The sequence below is a fragment of the Hesperophylax consimilis genome, chromosome 14 (assembly GCF_061612785.1).
Source record: "Hesperophylax consimilis isolate HC1 chromosome 14, BYU_Hcon_1.0, whole genome shotgun sequence".
NCBI classification, from domain to species: domain Eukaryota; kingdom Metazoa; phylum Arthropoda; class Insecta; order Trichoptera; family Limnephilidae; genus Hesperophylax; species Hesperophylax consimilis.
The window spans coordinates 32,726,846-32,747,501 of record NC_142849.1 but is presented as its reverse complement, the minus strand read 5'-3'; the positions used below and the strand labels follow the sequence as shown (position 1 = coordinate 32,747,501).

The window sequence follows — 20,656 nt, the reverse complement described above, 5'->3', positions numbered from 1 at the left end:
TCCGCATAATCTATTTTGTCACAAGTACAGCGTGTGTTGTTTGTGGAAGTATTGGTGCAGGGGTGAAGATGTAATTGTGGGCGACTATCTGGCTGACCAGCTTTTGTTTTACTAAAAGTCAAGTATTTTGTTTTAGAAATGTTGAGTGTAAGAAGATTATTCATTAGCCATTTATTTATTTATTTGTTGTTTTATATAATTCTGTAATTCATGTTTATATTTATCATGATATAATATGTTACCATCAATAATAATTACACTAGAATAAGCTCCATGAAATACATGCTTTTCTTTCTTTTCACGTAAATTTTTTTTTTAATATAGTTTTCTCATAAATTTATATTTTTTTTACTATGTTGTCTTATTAATTGGTTTTATTTTGGCTATACTAAATATGCACACGCTGATAAACTAACTAAATAAACTATTAGTTCTGTGAACAGTTGTGTCCCAAAAGTGTGTTTCTAATTTTCTCTTCTTTGATGAATCAATGTCAAAATCTCCTCTGAAATCATACAATTTGTAAGTAGGTACTTATATATCTTCGTGCTTATTTTTATATGATATATTTTGTGCATCATTTTTAATTATTTCAAAGAAGAAATTACATAATTTGTCCAAAGAAAAGTTAATGTCAATAGGCTCTGCAACGCGTACGCTTCGGAGGGGCTGTACCACGCGCCACTCTATGCCGCCAACAAGTTCTGCGACACGTACACTTTGGAGAGGCGGTACCACGCACCACTCCAAACCGCCAATAGGCTCTGCAACACGTACACTTTGGAGCGGCGCTACCGCGCACCACTCCAAACCGCCAATAGGCTCTGCAACACGTACACTTCGGAGCGGCCCACGGGCCACTCCCAAAGATATTAGAAGAACGAGATATGCTATGTTGGCCGCCGGACCGTAGGCGGAGTACTACCTAATTAGGGTACTTTGAATACTATCGGGACGTGTACGCACAGAAATCTGTTCTATGTATTAGTGCGGATACTTTAGCGTAAGCGAAGGTGTGCAGTAGTATTGGTGAAAAAAACCGGCGACACTGGGCAAAATAATTCCACACAGTATGAACTGCTCATAGCACATCTCGTTCTTCTAATATCTTTGGCCACTCCAGTCCGCCGCGCAGAAAAGTCTCACAATGGACTGCGCTGTAAACCGTTACCTTACTTTTCGCCTTGGTAAAACTCGTGAAAGACCACCATTCGAATCAAAGCATTGCTTGAAATGACTTTATCCGTATTTGGTGACAAGGTAATTCCCCACCTTCCTCTTCCCCATTTCCTTCCCCTCCCCATTCCGAAATAGCCTAAACTCTTTTCATGATAGCTAAATGAAATTATACTATTTATTCAAAACACAACATAATTATACCGAAATAATCCAAATTTCAAGTATTTTTTGACATCAATTCCACACAGGAGGCCTCGAGGAAAATAAATTCCTCAGGGCTTGTCATCTCAGACCCATGTTGGAGGAGGGAGAAAACACGAAAATCTTTCACAGTCGAACTGTTGAATTCGAGAACGTTACGTAGAAACTACCCGTTCTCGTAAGCTAAATAATGTCATCCAAGTATAAAATGTCGGGCGCGCGTTTGTCACGTTTTTCGACTATGCACCGGTGCCGAAGGGATATACAGGGTGTATCGGCACGTACCCGACAAACTTTAACCAGCTATTCCTTAGCATATTTGGAGTAAAAAATCTTATGTGCACTTTGCTGTCCGGTAACGTTTTTTTTTAATAAAAAATTTACTATTCATATTTTCACCACATGTCACCACTGTTTTATCCTTTGTCAAAGTTTGAAAACCCATCTGGCAAATATTTTATTCGAATTCCGTTGAATAATGCACGTGTGTACCTATATTGGCGCACTTCTACAATCACAACGAAATGGCACGGCACCATTCGTCTCATTTTTAACTATTATTATTTAGTGTGTGCGAAAGAGCGAAGACGCTTTTTAATATACTTGCTTATAACAGCTGTTGAACACGAAACGCAATGCCAATGACAGTGATGTAGTGTGGAAATTTTAATTTTTTTTGTTTTTAATTGAAAAAAAAAATGATACCGGACAGCAAAGTGCCCATAACATCTTTTACTCCAAATGTGCTAAGGAATAGCTGGTTAAAGTTTGTCGGGTTAGTGCCGATACACCCTGTATATATATATTACTAGTTCCTCGGAGCATCTTCCATCGAAATATCGGTAGAACAAGGACAGCATTTCCACCTGACGGCTGCGCTCTAAAGAATGCAATCCCTTTGTTAAGACGGCGGAATCCTTCAAAGGGACCGCTCTTTTATGCACCGGTCAAGGGTTTTTTTCAAGTGTGTTGGGGCTCCAGACCAGAGGTGGCTGCCAAATTCAACAGTGGTGAAAAGTTAGTAACGGTGATATATTCAAAGTTTATAGAGGTATGTACAAACCTACAGTGCGCAGATAGATATACCTAAAATTATATTTACCTAATTGCTCGAGGTTTGGCATGGTTTGGAGTAAAGTTTTGAGGTTGTGAATTCTAGTGTACCTGAAAACTGATACATAATATTATTGTCAAAAATTGAAAAAAATATTTGTTTCACTTGATCTTGCCATGGCTTCCTCGGGCGCCCTCGACGTCTTCTATCATTCACTACTTTACACCATATTGTTACTGTTAAAAGAAAACATTGTATCGACTATAATTTATTATATAATACCTAGTGAGTGGTGAAAGAGATCGTTCCTTTCGGACTCCCAACTGGTCTTCGAGTGACGTCACGAGCTTGCAAGCGAACCAATGCGTTTTTTTCCGAAAACTGCCTGAGATGAGCCAACCTTGTTAAATACGTTTTCAAAAACATTATTGATTTGCTGTATTTATTTATGGTATCAACATAAGTTTTAACAAAAAAATATATTCTCTTTTAAAGCAGAAATAGTTTCAAGATGGCTCAGCCATTTCTCGTCACACCATTGTTCCTTATGCCGGCTCCAAACTCTCAGTACTGTTTTAGTGTGCCTGCACAGGTTGCCTGCACAGGCATACCGGACCATATGAATAAAATAACTTTACAGTTATCTAGACCTGCGCAGGAGATCGGATGAAAAACTAAAATTTGCTATTATTTATAATGACAAACTAACGTTTATAAGACAAAATATTTATGCTTAGTACAAGGGATAACAAATTATTAATTATTAGTCTGAAAAACCAAATTGAAAAACATTTTTTTTAAAACCTACACCTAACCCACAAAAATAAAGTTGGTTGTTTTCAGTTGAAAAAATGTAATATACAATAATAATTTTTTAATTAAAAATACTAGAACACACATTGAGTTATTTTAGTCCAGTCAAGTTAAACATGAAAAGGGGGTTGTGCTTGCAAAAGGTCCAGTCATTCTGAATTTTTTATATGTTGTTAGGTCCTAAACCAGTATTAAAAAAAAAATTTGCAACTTCGAAAGTGCTGTGCGAGCGGCGGTGGACCTAAAAAACCAGGAAATTTTCGGATTTTTTTCAGTTTTTGCTCAATATCTCAGTAAAGGAAGGGTCTGACCAGTGTAGTTAGCACGCATACTTTTAAAGTAGACTAAATTTTCTGTAATTTGAGACTCAAGCAAGCTAAATAAAGCCATTGGTTTTCAAGATACAGTTCTTCAAAAATAGGCAATTTTTTCCAAAAAGTGAAATTTTTTCGAAATGGTCACTTATTTTGTATAATAATTTCTAAAATACGCATCCCACGTCAAATATTAGAGTAAATAAAGTTGTTGTTAATTTAATTAGCTTTCATTTGAGACTAGATTAATATCTGTAAACTTAACGGTTCTCTCAAAAATGGCGGATAACCAAAATCAGTCATAAGTGCATTTTGGGTGAAATGCAAATAAAGTGTTCTCACGTCTTTTTATGGTTTTATTTATCAAACACATTTTTGATGAAAAAAAGAAAAGATATTACATCTATCGGGAATTACGTCATCTTCAAACGTTGTTTTATATACCTACATACTAAAATGCTTGTACAAACATCATGGTACCTACTATAAGGACAAATTACATGTACACAAAAAATAAAACTAATATAAATCATGTAGGTATTGTGTCTTGGTTGCCAAATCATGTCTTTCTTTTTATCTTGGCTGGGAGAGGCGCCCAGTCTGTAGTTGGGTCATGTTCATCGTCCGAGCATTTCAGCTCCACATCCGGGACGTTAATGCAAAATTTGCAGAGATGTGCTTTATTTCAAATAAATCCATTTCAAATGGAAATGCAAAATGCAAAATGGGTATTTTCCATTTTGCATTTTAAATGCTTTTCTAAAAACCATTTTGCATTTTGCATTTTAAATGCTTTTCTCAATGCATTTTCCATTTTAAATGCTTTTTTGCAACATTCTTCCTGTTATCTCCATTCATCTTTTCATCATAGGCCCAGTATATCAGTCAGTCCTCAACCTCGCTATGAGAGATAATTTACGTCTGTCAAGATGCCATTAAAAAAATACAGATTCAAATAGTGAACACGGGGCCATGACGCTGTAATATTAAATTTTAGATAGCAGTTTCTGTTTTTTTTTTAACATTAGTCCCGCGCAAATTTTTTGTGTTTTCAATGGTTTCATAATCTGTGATCGTGGTGTTTTTGAATTTAAAATCATGTAAGTACTGTAATTAATATTATTATTTCTCATATCGAACTATCTATATTCAGTAGTTTAAGAATATACAAGTGAAGATGGATTTAGATGGATAATTTGTATGGCATTACTTATCTTATTTCATTATATAAATATATTATGTACGAACTGCATTTTAACCAAATATATTTTTTCTTTGAGAGATATCAATACATTACCACGAATATGAAGTATTTGCTTCAAAGATGTTACCATCGTTGGCAGCATTGAGAATGGAAATGTTTCCGCCACTTATTCAACTTGGTCAAAGGTTTTAAAAGGAAGCATGGTCGCTACTACAAGTACAATTCGCGCTACAGTGTCGCATCCATTTTTTAAAATGAAGTACACACCTAAAGAACAGAAGGACAGAGTCCGTTCAGTGTTTTTACTACAAATAAGGAAATTAAAAGAAAGTAGGTACCAAAAATGTTATGTAAATCCACAAAGTGGAACTAATAGTACAAGATGAATCTTATTTTTTCCGAAGATAATGAAGATTCATCTGATTCTTCCGCAGCAACAGCAGGAACTCCAGATTTAGAAGCCTTGCATTAATACTTTCAAGACAAAAGAACCGATTTTGAAATGTTTCATGACTACCCTACTGTTAAGCACATGTTCATCAAATGCAATATCCGAAATTCAGCACCAGTTGAATGTCTCTTTTCAAATGGAGGTATAATCATGAGACCTCATAGAAGAAAGATGAGTGATGATGTTTTTGAGAAGCTCGTACTTCTAAAATCTAATAATGGCTAAGGCTACATAATACCTATATAATATAGAATATATATTGGTTTTCTCAAAGTTGTATTATATTATCTGTGGGTTTTCTAGTGCGCCTGCTTGGAGTTTTCTGTGACAATCTATGGTCAAATAATGGGTGCGCACTATAAAACAACATTTTATATTGTCTGATTGTCTCACTGTCCTGCATTTCTTTATTGTTCACTGGTGGATGTCCCCTCACTAGAGAGTTCCTACACAAATGATGATGGCCCTAGGAAAAAATCATTAAAAATGACAATATTTAGTTAATAATAGATTCTACTATATTCCACTCAAATTCAATTGTTTTTTACACATATATGATTTTTTTACAGTATGTATGATTTGTTATTCCACAAGTTGTTCTACATTGATGTCCATTATTGAATGACAAAGTTGTTTACAATTTCAATAATTATTTTAAACCTGAGAAACCATTTTGCATTTTGAAAATAGGTATTTTGCATTTGAAATGCTTTTCTAAAAACCATTTTGCATTTTGCATTTTCAAATGGAAAAGTTTTGACCCATTTCCATTTTGCATTTCAAATGGTTTTGGGTACCCATTTTGCACATCTCTGAAAATTTGCCACCGCATGACTGACAGAGGACTGAGCAGTGGAGACCAGCCTTTCTACACGAGCAGCTCCCAGAGCATTCTTTCTTGCATTTACATTAAATTTTTCGCAAAAGTGCAGGAGGTGCGGGATCCATCGTGGTGGGGATGGGGGTGAGTCCTTGAGAAGACAGCTTCCACCCCCATTCAGTGGGATTCAAGTTGACTCCCTGCCACTTCTGCACTTGGAGGTAGCACCTTGCTGTATGGTGGCCTGCAGCATCTTCCGTCGGTGGCAAACGGACGAGGTTTATGTTTGTTGAAGTGACAAACGTCTTATACCTCAGGAAATCCAAAGTATCCCTCGCGATGTCACCCCCATATAGAGCCACGAAGCACTTGATGCCTGCTCCACTCACGGCTTGTGGGGTAGAGTCTGGCCGAAGGAAGACCTCCACTTGCTCAGCAAGTGGTTCACTCTTGCTCAGAAGTGTGCTGATTTTGGTCTTTCCTTGGCCAAACGGTGCTGAGGTGGTATCGCACCCGGCAAACGCGTGGGTAAATAGTACCGTTCCTGGTAATTGTCGGGAGTCCTGGTTGTTGTAGGAGGTCGTAGAGTAGTGACAGCAACCAGCTTCACCCTTCGTCGAACGTCAATTCGTAGCTGGAATGAGCTGCGTAGCGCCGGAGTCGTTCCGCTGTTTTGGTATTTTTTTTGGTAGCATCTTCGGGGTAGCCGTCAAAAACGATGGAGACGTTCTTCCCAGAGTGGTTTCGGACGTAGGTGGTATAATGCGCCAAAAGTGCACGAACCGTGTTCTTCCGCTGCCACACGACCTTGTGCAAGAGGTAGCCACCATCCAAAATGACGTGAGTGCTGGCATCAATCGGAACGAAGAACGAGCAGGTCGACATCTTCACCCACTATGAAGACCCGATCGGCATCTGCTCTTTTTGATAACGCCATCATGACGATCTCTCGATCAGCATCTTCTTCGGCAACAGCCACTTCTACTCCCTCCTTCCGAAAGTCGTCACAGAGAAGAGTTATAAGGCGTCTCTTATTGTTTTTATTGCCCAATACATGCTCTTGAGCAATTTGAATTACTGTGGATTCATCGAACGTCAATTCGTAGCTGGAATGAGCTGCGTAGCGCCGGAGTCGTTCCGCTGTTTTGGTATTTTTTTTGGTAGCATCTTCGGGGTAGCCGTCAAAAACGATGGAGACGTTCTTCCCAGAGTGGTTTCGGACGTAGGTGGTATAATGCACCAAAAGTGCACGAACCGTGTTCTTCCGCTGCCACACGACCTTGTGCAAGAGGTAGCCACCATCCAAAATGACGTGAGTGCTGGCATCAATCGGCGTGTGGCTGGAAAGAGGAGTGAAGGCAGAGTACAGAGTAGATTTTGTGCCCTTGCGCATCCCTTGTTCATTGAACAGAGACATCAGGAACGGGGCCAACTCATACTTGAAGTCATCCTGTAAATCCTGTTAAGATTTCTTTGCAATACACACTCGCTGAAAAATTGTGATCGGATCCACAGCCACTCTTCTGTTTTTGTCCGGCAGTTTAACGGTTGAGGTGATCGATGCCAGCGTGGTAACTTTATTTTTCCGTTTTATCACTCCTTCCGTTCCAACTCTCTGGGCTGTGTGGCAATTAATTTCAGGACCTGCTAGTAACTACTACTGATAGAAATTAAACTGTCAGTTTTGGGAAATGGAGGGTGGAGAGCAAACCAGTTTTTTAGTTTTTCCACATCACTATTATCTCTGCTGATTCGAGAAGGTCTCATGTCTACATGCTGCTCTCCAGTAGGACATGATAAGCTGCAAAAACTTTCCAGTTCTTCACAAATTTTCAACATAAACACCATTCCTGTTGTCCACCTTGCCAGAACACTTTCGGAGATTCCCTTTCATAAAATAAAAAAAAATGCCATAAAATAAACCCATGATGACTCATGGGTATAGGTACTAATGGGTACTTGAAATAGTCGTAATTATATTATAACCCAAGGATAAACCCACGATGATTAATGGATTTACTTCACAGCACAATAAAACCATAAAAAGACGCGAAAACAGTTTATTTGCATTTCACTCAAAACCCACTTATGGCTGTTTTTGGTTATCTGCCATTTTTGAGAGAACCGTTACGTCTACAGATATCAATTTAGTCTCAAATAAAAGCTTATTAAATTTACAACAACTTTATTTTTTACAATATTTGACGTGGGATGCGTATTTTAGAAATTATTATACAAAATAAGTGACCATTTCGAAAAAATTTCACTTTTTGGAAAAAATTGACTATTTTTGAAGAACTGTATCTTGAAAAAAAAATTCTTTATTTAGCTTGCTTTGGTCTCAAATTATAGAAAATTTAGTCTACTTTAAAAGTATTTATACAAACTACACCGGTCAGACCCTTCCTTTACTGAGATATTGAGCAAAAACTGAAAAAAATCCGAAAATTTCCTGTTTTTTTAGGTCCACCGCCGCACAGTGGGCTGAAAATCGCCTTTCATAGACATAGAGACTTGAATTTTCAAGGGTATTTTTTTTGCTAGAAATGGATTCTGTTGATCATTACTATGCTATAAAATGTCGTACGAAGCAATTGCGTGTACAAATGAAGGTTAATGTGTAATAAGTCAAATCATAAGGTTAATGTCAAAAAATACAAATAAATAGTAGTATTATCTGTGTAAAGATAGAACGGCCATTCCAGAGATAGACTCATTTTTAATGTCAGCGCCATACAAATTTTTCTTAAAAAAATTATAACTCCTTCATTTGTATACGCAATTGCTTCGTACGACATTTTATAGCATAGTAATGATCAGCAGAATCCATTTCTAGCCAAAAAAATACCCTTGAAAATTCAAGTCTCTATGTCTATGAAAGGCGATTTCAGCCCACCGTGCGCCGCTCGCACAGCACTTTCGAAGTTGCAATTTTTTTTTTTAATACTGGTTTAGGTCCTAACAACATATAAAAAATTCAGAATGACTGGACCTTTTGCAAGCACGGATGTACATCTTGACTGGACTATTTGGCGGGTTTGAAATAAACCGACGTATATTGATTAATAAAGAAACTGACCGGCAATAGGAAGTCTGCGGGTTCAGTTCCCGTTGAAGGCATTTATTTTATCTTGGCAGATTTTTTCAATTTGAATGGGTGTTTCAGGCTAATAATTTGTTACGAAAATTCGTGTAGCTGCGCAAAAATTGCACAGGTGTAACTGTGTAAGTTTTTTCTGTTTCATCTACTCTGGATCGTGTGGATAAAATAACTGCACCTAAACCTGTGCAGATGACCGGAAAAACAAATCCAACTTCTAACTAACTAACTAACCATCACGCCGTTTCCCCGCAGGGGTAGGCAGAGAGGACGGACCGCCAAACAACTCGGTCTTGGCACACACTTCTTGCCTCATTCACATTCATACATCGTCTCATACATACTCTTCTATTATTCTGACTCTTGACATGGCCCGACTCTAGTATCTGATTCACTTGATCGTGCCATGTCTTCCTCGGGCGTCCCCGACTTCTGCTACCATTCGCATTTGCATCATATATCCTCCTTACACTCCTATCTTCGCTCATTCGCTCTACATGCCCAAACCATCTAAGCGTCCCTTTCTTAATCTTACTCATTACGCTTACATCAGCCTTGCACTCTTTGCGGATCTCCACATTCCTCACACGATCAAACATGGTTTTACCACACATACGCCTCAGGGATCTCATTTCAACAGCATTCAATCTACTTTCATCCTTTCTTTGCCAGTTCCATGCCTCACTTCCATACATCAAGGTAGGTACCAGCACTCCGTTGTGGACTGCTAACTTCGCTTCTTTGGACAGTTTTTTGTTAGCGCCAACGGCGTTCAGTCCTCCATTAACGGAATTACCTGCATTTACCCTTCTTTCAATATCTCTGTCAGCCTTCCCATCTCTCGTAAACATACTTCCTAAATACACAAACTCATCCACCTGCTCCAAGTATTCCTCATTCACAATTATATTGCACACTGTTTTCGTACTCTCTCTTTCAAACACCATTACTTTAGACTTACTTACATTCATCATTAACTCATTCTTCATGCATACTTCGTTCATCCTAGACACGAGAGACTGTCCAACTTCTTATAATTTGATATTGGTGGAAGCTTATAAATAAAACGCACAAATAATGGAATAGAGAGCATAAAAACATGCACAAATTTTGTGCGAAAATGCCCAAAAAATTATATTCTTTTGTTTTTTCGTCAGTACCTAATAAAAGAATTTAGTTCTTACTCACGCTTTATGAAATTAAAAACCTGGCAACTTTACATGATGTTTCTAAAAATATAACTTCAACCGACTTGAGCTTGTACTTAAAACAAACCAATCATACGCCTTCATAACTTACTAAATTTCTTATGATTGGTCATAAAACAAAGATGGCGTCAGAAATAATTCAAAGTTGCTGCTTTTATCCGTCGTATTTATTTATGGCCGTCAACATGGCGCGGTGATGCGCTTTGACGTTTGTTTTGTGATTTTATTTTTTTGAATGCCGGAATTTCATGTATATCGGCTATTATACTCGCATTAAATCTGTGTTTCTCCTGATAGTGTGCCCAATATATATAATTATCTGTGTTTATTCGAAATTCGCGTGAGATATGTGCACTTTTTAGTGTAGTAACAGTTATATTAATTTAATGCAGTCTATTTATGAGTTAAAATTTCAATACCACGATGATCAATTAATTTCTGAACTTGAAAATATATGCGCTAATCATAATTTCATTCGTAAAATTAATTAATTTGTCTACTCTCGACGAGGTTAAGATATGTGCGACAATAATTAAATGCAACTTAAGTAACCACCCCGAGTTTACACATAATTTATTCAGTACAAAAAGCCGAATATTATAATTACTATAAAACATGTTGGAAGTCTGATTTTTTAAATCTAATTATCTTAACAGATTATGAATCTTGTGCAGCTGTTGCAGTGTTTTTCAATGCTTAAAATTCAATTCAATGAGCAATCCTTCAAGAAAATGTATAATTAATAATTTGAAAAATGCAGGTTATGATTTATTTTTCAGTGTTTGGCAAATTCAACAGTCTCTGTATGGCTGTTTGAAAATTATTTTTTACACGTTACGTTACAGAAGGATACATTAAAAATTATTATAATATTTGATTTATCACATTTTAGGGATGTGTATACTTTTTTATGCAATATTTATAACATGCAGCCTTCTAGACCGTATTTCATTTCCAATTGTATTTATTGAGAAGGCTTGGTGTTTGAGTGAAGATTTTGATTTATGAGATTAACTTGAGTGTTCTATCTAACAATAACATAAGTGAGACATTTATCTATATTATTAACTTGATGTTGGTTGTGTTCAAGAGTGCGATAAATAACAAATTGATGTTTTATTCTTGTAAAGGTTTGCGTCGCATGCACAATGTCAAAAATGTGAAACATTTGATTGTATACACCTAATGATTGTTTCCATACAAGCTTTCATATTATCTATTTTCCTATGAACCCAAACAGTTATTAGCTACAATTAAATTAATGTCATCTTTGTAGTATGATTTTGATGTTTTGTGAATGCTTACTTTAGTAGTGACTCAATACAAACTTGGGTAATCATTTCCTTAACAGCCGATTGTGGAAATTACGCTTTATATCAACAATTGCTTAAAGAAACAACTATTTACACTCACAAAATAGGTTATTTGGTTATTAGTTTGGGTTAATTAAGTAACTTATGCATATTTAGATTGAAACGAAACTCATGAGTGTCACTCCATATGCAAAAAAAAGTATGAAATGGCGGAAAAGGGATTTCGATTCGATTAAATGTTAATGGAATTATAATGCATCTTTTACCATCTGTACTATACCAACGTAAAACGTTGTTTCTTGTAGTAATTAACTTGAAACGAAATGTAATTTCCATAATCTGTGCTTATTAAAAGTGCAACAGTTAGGGAAACGTTAACCCAAATTTTTGACAAATTGTTCCTAATTCGTAAATAAGAACAAATTAATTCTGCCATAATGTTCAAAATTCGGTTACGTCGGTGTTTAGTATTTCTATGCAATGCAATAACATTACAATGTTTTTTGTGAGTAAACAAGAAGAAGTATGGTGGTTAAAAACTGAAAATAGTGTAAACATCTTAACTTCGATTACATTTATGATTTATATCATGTTATTTTACTATTGTCAATGTTGCATGCCGGCAGGTATCTCAGACCTAGCAGATATTAGTTGGGTAAATACTTAATCCAAAATTTATGGTTAAACTAAAACCAGTTTATTAAAACTTTTCTTTCTACTTTCAGGTTATTACATTGAAGACGGAGTTCGTCCTGGAACGAAAATACTGGTTTTTCAAAAAGAACTGTTTTATAAAAACTATTCGACGCATAATAAAATTAGCTGGTTGTGTAAAGAAAGCAAGAAAAGGTGTTCTGCTAGAGTTGTAACTGTGGACAATGTGGTTGTGAGAACCAGCTCTTTTCATAATCATTAATAAATTTAAGAAAAAATCTTCTCTTTCTAAAATATTATTATGGTTATAGAGTTTTTTTTTATTAAATGGCTTACAACTCGTAGTCAAGTAGTGGCTGGCACAGGGCTGGCGGCATGAATTTTATCTGTATACAAATCTACAGTTTTATATATTATTTAGTTATTATATATTTTTATATTATCATTCTTGACCTTCAAAACAAGAGTAAGGTCATCGCATAGATCTCGAAAAACTCTGTTTAAGTCTCATGCAATGCCAGAGACCTCAGCTAGTCTATCTATATAAATAAAAATGTGTTTGTTTGTTCAAAATCGTCTCCGAAAATTCTTCACCTATAGCTTTGAAATTTTGACACAACGTTGCATTCGAATACGAGTGCGTTTAAATATACCCATATTTTATAGAAGTCACCTGTGACAGGTAAAAACATTGTTTTTTGAAAAACAGCACCATCTGTTAGACAAATATGCTTTTTTGAAAAACAGCATCAGCTGTTGGATGTAAAAGCAACTCTAGCTATTGTTTCTCTAACTGCACAGACAAATTGAGCAACAGCAACGCGTGGCGGTGTACAGCTTGTATTATTATTTTTTAAAAATGTATTCTTATTTTTAAAAAATGTTCTTTTATTTGAAAAATGTTTTATTTTTATGAATCTCAAATAATAAAAATAATTTTGGCGTGGATTTCTGCAAACTACTGAATAGATAAACCGATGGAAATGTGGTGTTGTGGGCTTGTCCGTGTGACCAAGTAAGCTCAATTTTTACTTATGATATAATTGATCAATTTCGAATATCGAAATTTCATCACCCAAAAAGTTATATTGTAAAACGGCGACATCAGTTTTCTTTCAATCAGTACACACACATTACTAGGGATTATTTGTTCAGTGTTGCAAATGCATTTTTTTGGTTGACATGATATATTGCACATGTTGATTTTTCTTTGTTGTATGTATATTCTTTGAAAAATACGCTACATTTACGTATTTCCTGTCATTATTTTAACAATTGACTGTTGGAAACCCATAAATCTCCATTACTTTAAATTGGTTGTGGTTTAATTTTTAATTTGTGTATCTTAGATTATTATTTTTTCAGAATAAAGTCAAATAATTCACGCTGCTCAGTAATTTTATTTAATTTCTTTTTATAAGTTTCTCCAAAATTATATGTATAGTATAGTATATTGTTTGATTAATAGGAAAATGCCATCGGAATGAGAAGAAAGAAGAAGAAGCAACCAACAAGACATTTATTTTAAATAAAATATCCCTATTCCTTTTCCCTGATTAATTTTAAATGTTATTTTATTCTGTGTTTTTCAGGCGTTTTCATTTATGTAAAATGTTTATCGGATGGCATATGCAAATTATTTAATCTTTGCAAATGTTATCCTCAATGTGTTATTTATTTTTAGCGTATATTTAGAAAGGTTATCATTATTACCTAGTTAATTGTAATTAGTTAAGTTTTTATATTAGTAGCATCTTAGCGTCATGAATTAAACTTGATATATGTATTCTAATTTGTTGATATTTTTTTAGACTGGTTCTACATGAAGTCTTCCAAAGGTACCGTTCAATTGGTGGCCACAAACAATATATTCTACGAGGACATCAACAGTCACGAGAGACGCATCACATGGAGGTGCTCCAAGTTCTACACTAAGACCCCCGATCGCGACAGGTGCCAGGTGTCCATATGCCTTCGCTCCGGCCTAATAGCCTACGTCAAAGGGCGCCATAATCACCCTGATACTTTCATCGAATCCAAACACTCCAGTAGGCGTTGTGAAGTCGACATGTCCGGGAAATATAAGATCACAGGGCAATGGATGCCAGAGAAGAAACCTTATACAATGGATAGACGATATCCGGAGATCCGCATGAAGATGAAGGAACAAGTCAACAAGTTCAAAACTCAGAGACACAGAGGTCTTCAGAACTTGACTCACTTGAACCTGCAGCTGAGCAGTTTAATGGCTGCCGCTCACATGGCCAGACCATCACTCGTCGTCAGTGAACCAGCGATCGTCAACAACAACTCTAACAACGTCAATCAAGGGAGTCAAGTCAGTCAGGTCAGCCAGATGAGTCAAGGCGTACAGATGAGTCAAGCTGGTCAAATGAGCCAAGCCAGTCAGATTGGCCAAGTCAGAGCAGTCAGTCAAGGGAGCCTCGTGAATCAGGTCAGTCAGCCTGTTCAAGTGAGTCAGGAACCTGTCGTAGTACCCCCGGCTAGTGTCAGCCCAGTCATTGTCCCGGTCGGTTCCAACGCGAAGCCCCGTCCTTCCGATATAGAAGAGAAGGACGTGTCGTGGCATATCCCTACTTTTGAGGGATTCTTTTAAGATATCACAATTTGATATCTTGCTTAAAATTGTTTAAATATTAAGTTGCCTTTCTGCCCATTTTTCATTATTATATTTTTTACATATTAAAATAATTTTTAATCAGCTTTTAATGATACTTAATGTAATATTGTATAAATTTCGTATGTTTTTCAATGCTAATGATAATTATTATGATAAATGGTAACCAAGTTTACACAATGGAGATGAATTAACTGCAACACAGTTATAATCTTTTGATCTCGTTTCCGAAATGATGTGTGTTAAAGTTGTTGTATGATTTAAATAGATATTTAATCTGGAAATACATAGACTGTTGAAGTGAAGTATGATCTCTATACATTTAATACTCATTTGAATATTCATTTAACGTATCAATTTGTTCCTACCACCACTTTTATAATGATAAATGATTCTCAATCAACTGATTTTACTGTAATTATATATATAGTGAGATAATGTCTATGTAAGTGACTGTAGCAATTGCAATGATAATATTTTATACATATGTATAATTTTTTAGTGGCCCTAAGTGGTGCCTTAGTATTAGTGCTATCATATACCTCTACAATTTTACATTTATTATACATACATACATATTATATACCAATGAAACTTGAAGCAATCAATATGTAAACTACTTTAAGGTTTTTATTACATTCAGTATTATGGTATTACATATTATGTACCCCGGTTAAAAGTCCTCATATTTTAAATGATTTTTTTGTAACTCTATGTTTATTTTATAAGTTATGTAAACGGTCTTCCCATGCAACCACCATTGATCAACCAGGCAGATTACTGAAGATATTGCGAAGCAAAAATAAAAGTTTACAGCATTTAAGGGTAAACTTAACATACATTATACTCTACGCTTTCATAGATGGCGTTAATTTAATTATATTATTAAACTTAACTTTTTGCAAGCTATGCTTTAAAATATTGAGACAAACCATTTTTTGCGCATGTTCATACGCAATATTAATAAATAACTTTTTCCGTATAAAAAACTCTAATTCTCTCAAGAAAGGCAAACAAATACGATATAGGATTGAATCACCGATACTTGAAAATTTGTCTTAATATTTTAAAGCGTAGCTTGCAAAAAGTGTATTTTTAAAATAATTGAATTATCGTCTTGTATGAATGCGTAAATTATAACTTACGTTACGTTTAACCTGAATGTAGAATGGTATAGACACGAATAAAGAAAATACAATACGGTGTTTGTATGGGACGGCTCCAACTCTACATTATGATATTGTCAGTTGAGCTTGCAGGCTTCGCTTACTATGGTTACGTTATGCCCTTAATCAATTATTATTATTATTTACAACAATTAATTATTAAAAATGGATGTTGGATTGATGGAAATTTGTGTACGTAGATATTACTCTTTTTTTGATTCCTGGAATGCCTCTTTATTTAATTAAACACCAATATTGACTTTTGTGTGCGTATTGTGTCCGGTTAGGAATGGAATTAGAATGTGGATTTTGATTAGCTGACCAGAGATGAGCATGTTTATCTCTAACAAAGTTTGAATTAGACTTATTTGGAGAGGTGCCTGAAAAGAAGATTTGATTTAAACTGATATTTGATTGACTTTTAACAGAAATGCGAGCCTTGTAAAAAGCACATGCTGATTAGGGAAAATAATTTGCTCTTATCATTAGGGGCATTCCGGGATTTGGAATGTATCAATGCTAGAATTTAGAAGAGTGTATGTAATCAAAATCAAGGAAAGCAAAAAAAAAAAATTAGATGGCCTTAGGTGTGGTATCATTATTAGTTTAGAAAAAAGTTTGATGTCATGTGAATGTAAAACAAATTTATGAAGATTTTACAACTTTTACATAATATTATAAATATCAGAGCATTCATAAACCATTGTCTCATTTATCGCCCTGATTTTCCTGTTTTGCTGTCAAAACTTATTGAAAGTTTTTTTTTATACTACACCTCACAAGAGCGCCCCTGTCTGTACAGTATAAAGGCACGGGAGTTATGTCGCCATATGTTGCAAAGGCGGGTTAAGGTATGGGCTGTAATAAGGCATTTGTTAATGTGGGTCTTGAAGACGCTCGGTTTATTTGAAGAGGAAAACAGATGCCGGTATCTCATTCCACATACCAGCCGTCTTACACAAAAACGAGTCGAAGAAGCGACTCGTTCTCATGAAGCCAACATCAACTGTGAACTGGTGTTCTGCTCATGTATGTTGAGTTTCACGAATGTGCACCGGCGATCAATGCTGCTAGCTCCATAGAGCAGCCTACTTTAAAATACCTGCAGAACAGACTCAGTATGCCCACATTGCGTCTGTGCATTAGAGATGGCAATCGGTCTGTTAACAATGGATTTTCAATCAGACGAACCACACTCTTTTACACAGAATCAGGTATTGTGGGGCTACAGCCCAGAGGTGGCTCCCAAATTCAATTGTTGGGCGTACTTGAGATTTGTATAGGCTTAGCAGCTGGTAAAGTTGTGTAATGCAAAAAAAAATATTTATTTTTTAGCAGTCTTACATTTTAGTTTGTCGGTGGCTGAGTTGACATCGCGTTTGGGTTCCACCCAGTTGTAGTGTGTTCAGTTCCTCGGTTGGCTAAGTCCTCCATCACTGTGTTTGTAATGATACTGATAAAATACAAGATATCACTGTGAACTCAATGCCAATTGAAGATTTCTACTTCATGTAAGAACTTTCAGTTTTGGATCATTCACATCAAATAAGAGCACTATGTCTCCATCTATCTCAAATCATAAGCACATGCAGTGTCTCTTCATCGGATGCGAATTATAAAGCTGGAAGACGTATTATTGATCTCTCCAATGAAATCTTAATACACATGATTACAGCAATAGCTTTTATTTTTGCATATAATCACTACACTTCTCTGTATTTAAAGGTGCTGAGAATGAAGCGCTAAGTTGGATAAAATGGAAAAACAGACAGAGTATGTCACCCTGTTAATTGATAATACTTGTTTACAACGTACTGGCCTAATGGATTCTCACAAATTGAGATTTGTAAAATTTTTTTAAAAGGTGCTTTGAATATTATTGGTGACTTTATGAATCTCACTGTTTTTGGATTAAAAATAATGCCTATTAAGCATTTTTGTATTGCTGGAGTGAAGGCGCACTAAAAATAAAAAGCACAGCAATGACAACAACATAAGTAAGATAAGTTGTTATTAAGTTTCCGACTTTGAGGTGATTTTCGGCAAAAACAGCGCTTATTATTATAATTAATAATAACGCATTCTTTTTGTTATTGTTTTAGCAAAGATGCTGCACAAGTATGATAGAAAAATGAATAGAGCAAGGTGGGGACCTGAAAATTTGAAATGCGCTATGGAAAAAGTTAATAAACATGGCTTTAGTTGTAATAAAGCAGCGTTAGAATGTAATATTCCAGAGCCTACTTTGCGGCGTTATTTGAAGAAAAATAAAAATTATTTATCTTTGCATCGTGGGCGCTTCAGAGACACTTTGAGTGAAGAACAAAATTTTCAACTCGTTGAATATATAAAGAATATCAATGCAAGAATTGGCCTAACAAGCCTTCAATGTAGAACCCTTATATTTAATTATGTTGAAGCTCATCAAATTGAACACAGGTTTAGTAAGGATTTGAAATTGGTTGGGGCTGATTGGTTTTGCAATTTTATGAGGAGAAACAAATTAACCTTGCAGACACCAAAACTGCAAGCTACATCGATTGGAAAACTGATGGAGTTTAAAGAGGACTCAGGTTAATAAGTCTCTACTTTTTACTGTTTCTACATAGATAATGGAAACAAAGGAGATGGGACATGATCCATTATTTGTAAGAAACTGCATGTACAAATGTGTTGCCAGTATCATTATTACTGTAAATCGCATGTACGCACAGTGGCGCCCTACCTTTGTTTATATCTACATACCAAACGTATAACTTTCATTGGCTCTGCCGCTTTGACAGCTCTCGCTTGTTGGTCGTAGCTCGGCTATCCATTGATCCTATGAAACTTCCAAAAATCACTATCATGTTGAAAAACGTTTTGAAAGTATGGAGTAGAGATTATTCTTGAAATTAAACACCTTCTTCACAGCTAGCATGTGTCTTTTATTAGTCTTAAAACTTTTATAATGGTGTCAAGTGTATAGGACAGCCAGGAGGCTAATGTCCGTTCTCTTATGCTCTTAGAATCTCTATGTTTTTAGAATCTTCACTGCTCCACATATCCTGGTACTCACCATAGAGGGGCAAACCTGTACGCTAATGACATCTGTTGTAAAACTTTATGAACTACTAACTCTAGAGCCATCTGTACCACATAGTTCTAACTACATAGTTCTTTACAGTCATAAGTTTATGCAGAAAGATAAATCACTGTAGGAATACTGCAGGTGGATATGCTAGTCTGTTTTGGATATTTCCTAAGGTACACTTGCTGCCAGAACTTATTAGGAACAGTGGCAGCTAGCGTTAAGGAGCGTTAGAGCGACGCACTCCCTAAATTTTGGTCAATCTAAAAATAATAATTACCAACCAATAATAATATCCCCAAAAATCAAAAGTAATACCATAAAAAACATTAAGTTGAATAATTCAACCAGCTCGAATTTTTTTTCTTTGTGTCACATGTCATAAGTCATGTGTTGCGAGTTGATTTCATATCGCTCACCGAAAAATGTCATCTGGGAACATTAATAGTCATAATAAATTATTATAAGCAATAATTAATCGCCTGAAATATTCATACAAATTGAAAATATCTCCCTAGTACAAATAAATGCCGCCGACTGGAATTAAACCCACACCTTCTGATGTCCGGTCAGGTGTCCTGGACCACTGAGCTACGTCCGCTTATTTCCAACACGCTATATGCATATGTACTAGTACTTCAATCAACAATTACTGCTTATTATATTTTTTCACCTGTAAACAACCAACTTTATTTGTAAGGCTTTGTTAGTGCTAAATTTCCCACTAGATGTCGTCGAGACATATTATATAATTTGTTATCTTTTGTGCTATGCATAAAAAACCTTGTATTATAAACATTAGTTTATCATAAAAAAAAAAATTATTAATTGTCATGTTGTGGATGTTGAACATTCTATTGAAATTTCCCCGAAACATGAGCGGCGTTCATCAATGCATTGAAACTCTAAGGCGAGGCAGAAATACCCGAAGACAAAGTACATTTATTAGTCGCTCTGAGATGTTTAGTTCACAGTTCGCATACCGATAATTCCAGCAGGTTAGGCTTCAAAATTGCTTATATTGTTTACCTGACGTAGGGGATAGACTAACAACCTTGTTTTTAGCGCACCACCCACTTTTATGAATACAAGCAGCCACTGCTTAGGAACACTTCCCATTTTCGATTAATCTCCTGCAGCCAGTGTAGTTTACCAGGGGGCTACCCTGTCTTCACACTCTCCTTTGGGTTTGTATTAGCAAATTAATTGGAGAGTCGATGGAAATTTTAAACTGTTTTGGGGCACAAAACATACATTGTCTAAACATATCTCGGGATAGCTAGAGATAAGAATAAAGCAAGGAACTGAATTTGTTTGAATTAACTCAAAATTTCATTTTAATTAAAAGCTGTAACAATCGTCAACAGAAGAACTGAACTGAAGAGACACCTGTTCTTCAAAAAAAGGTTAGGGAGTGAATTTGGGGTCCTCCAATGTTCAGGCCTCTTCAGTGGATATATAGTGTGATATT

At 35.7% G+C, this 20,656-nt stretch overlaps 1 protein-coding gene across 1 annotated transcript; it reads left to right on the top strand.

Moving 5' to 3' along the window:
* Positions 1-10,535: 10,535 nt before the first annotated feature.
* On the top strand, positions 10,536-16,799 carry LOC149418208 (uncharacterized). Its single transcript, XM_089639753.1, has 2 exons — positions 10,536-10,684; positions 12,383-16,799. The coding sequence occupies exon 2, from the start codon at positions 14,134-14,136 to the stop codon at positions 14,926-14,928; it is 795 nt and encodes a 264-aa protein (XP_089495879.1). The 5' UTR covers positions 10,536-10,684; positions 12,383-14,133; the 3' UTR covers positions 14,929-16,799.
* Positions 16,800-20,656: the final 3,857 nt, after the last annotated feature.

Excerpts from the sequence above, each read along its gene's own strand:
- LOC149418208 (XM_089639753.1), top strand. The coding sequence starts at position 14,134 with ATGAAGTCTTCCAAAGGTACCGTTCAATTGGTGGCCACAAACAATATA.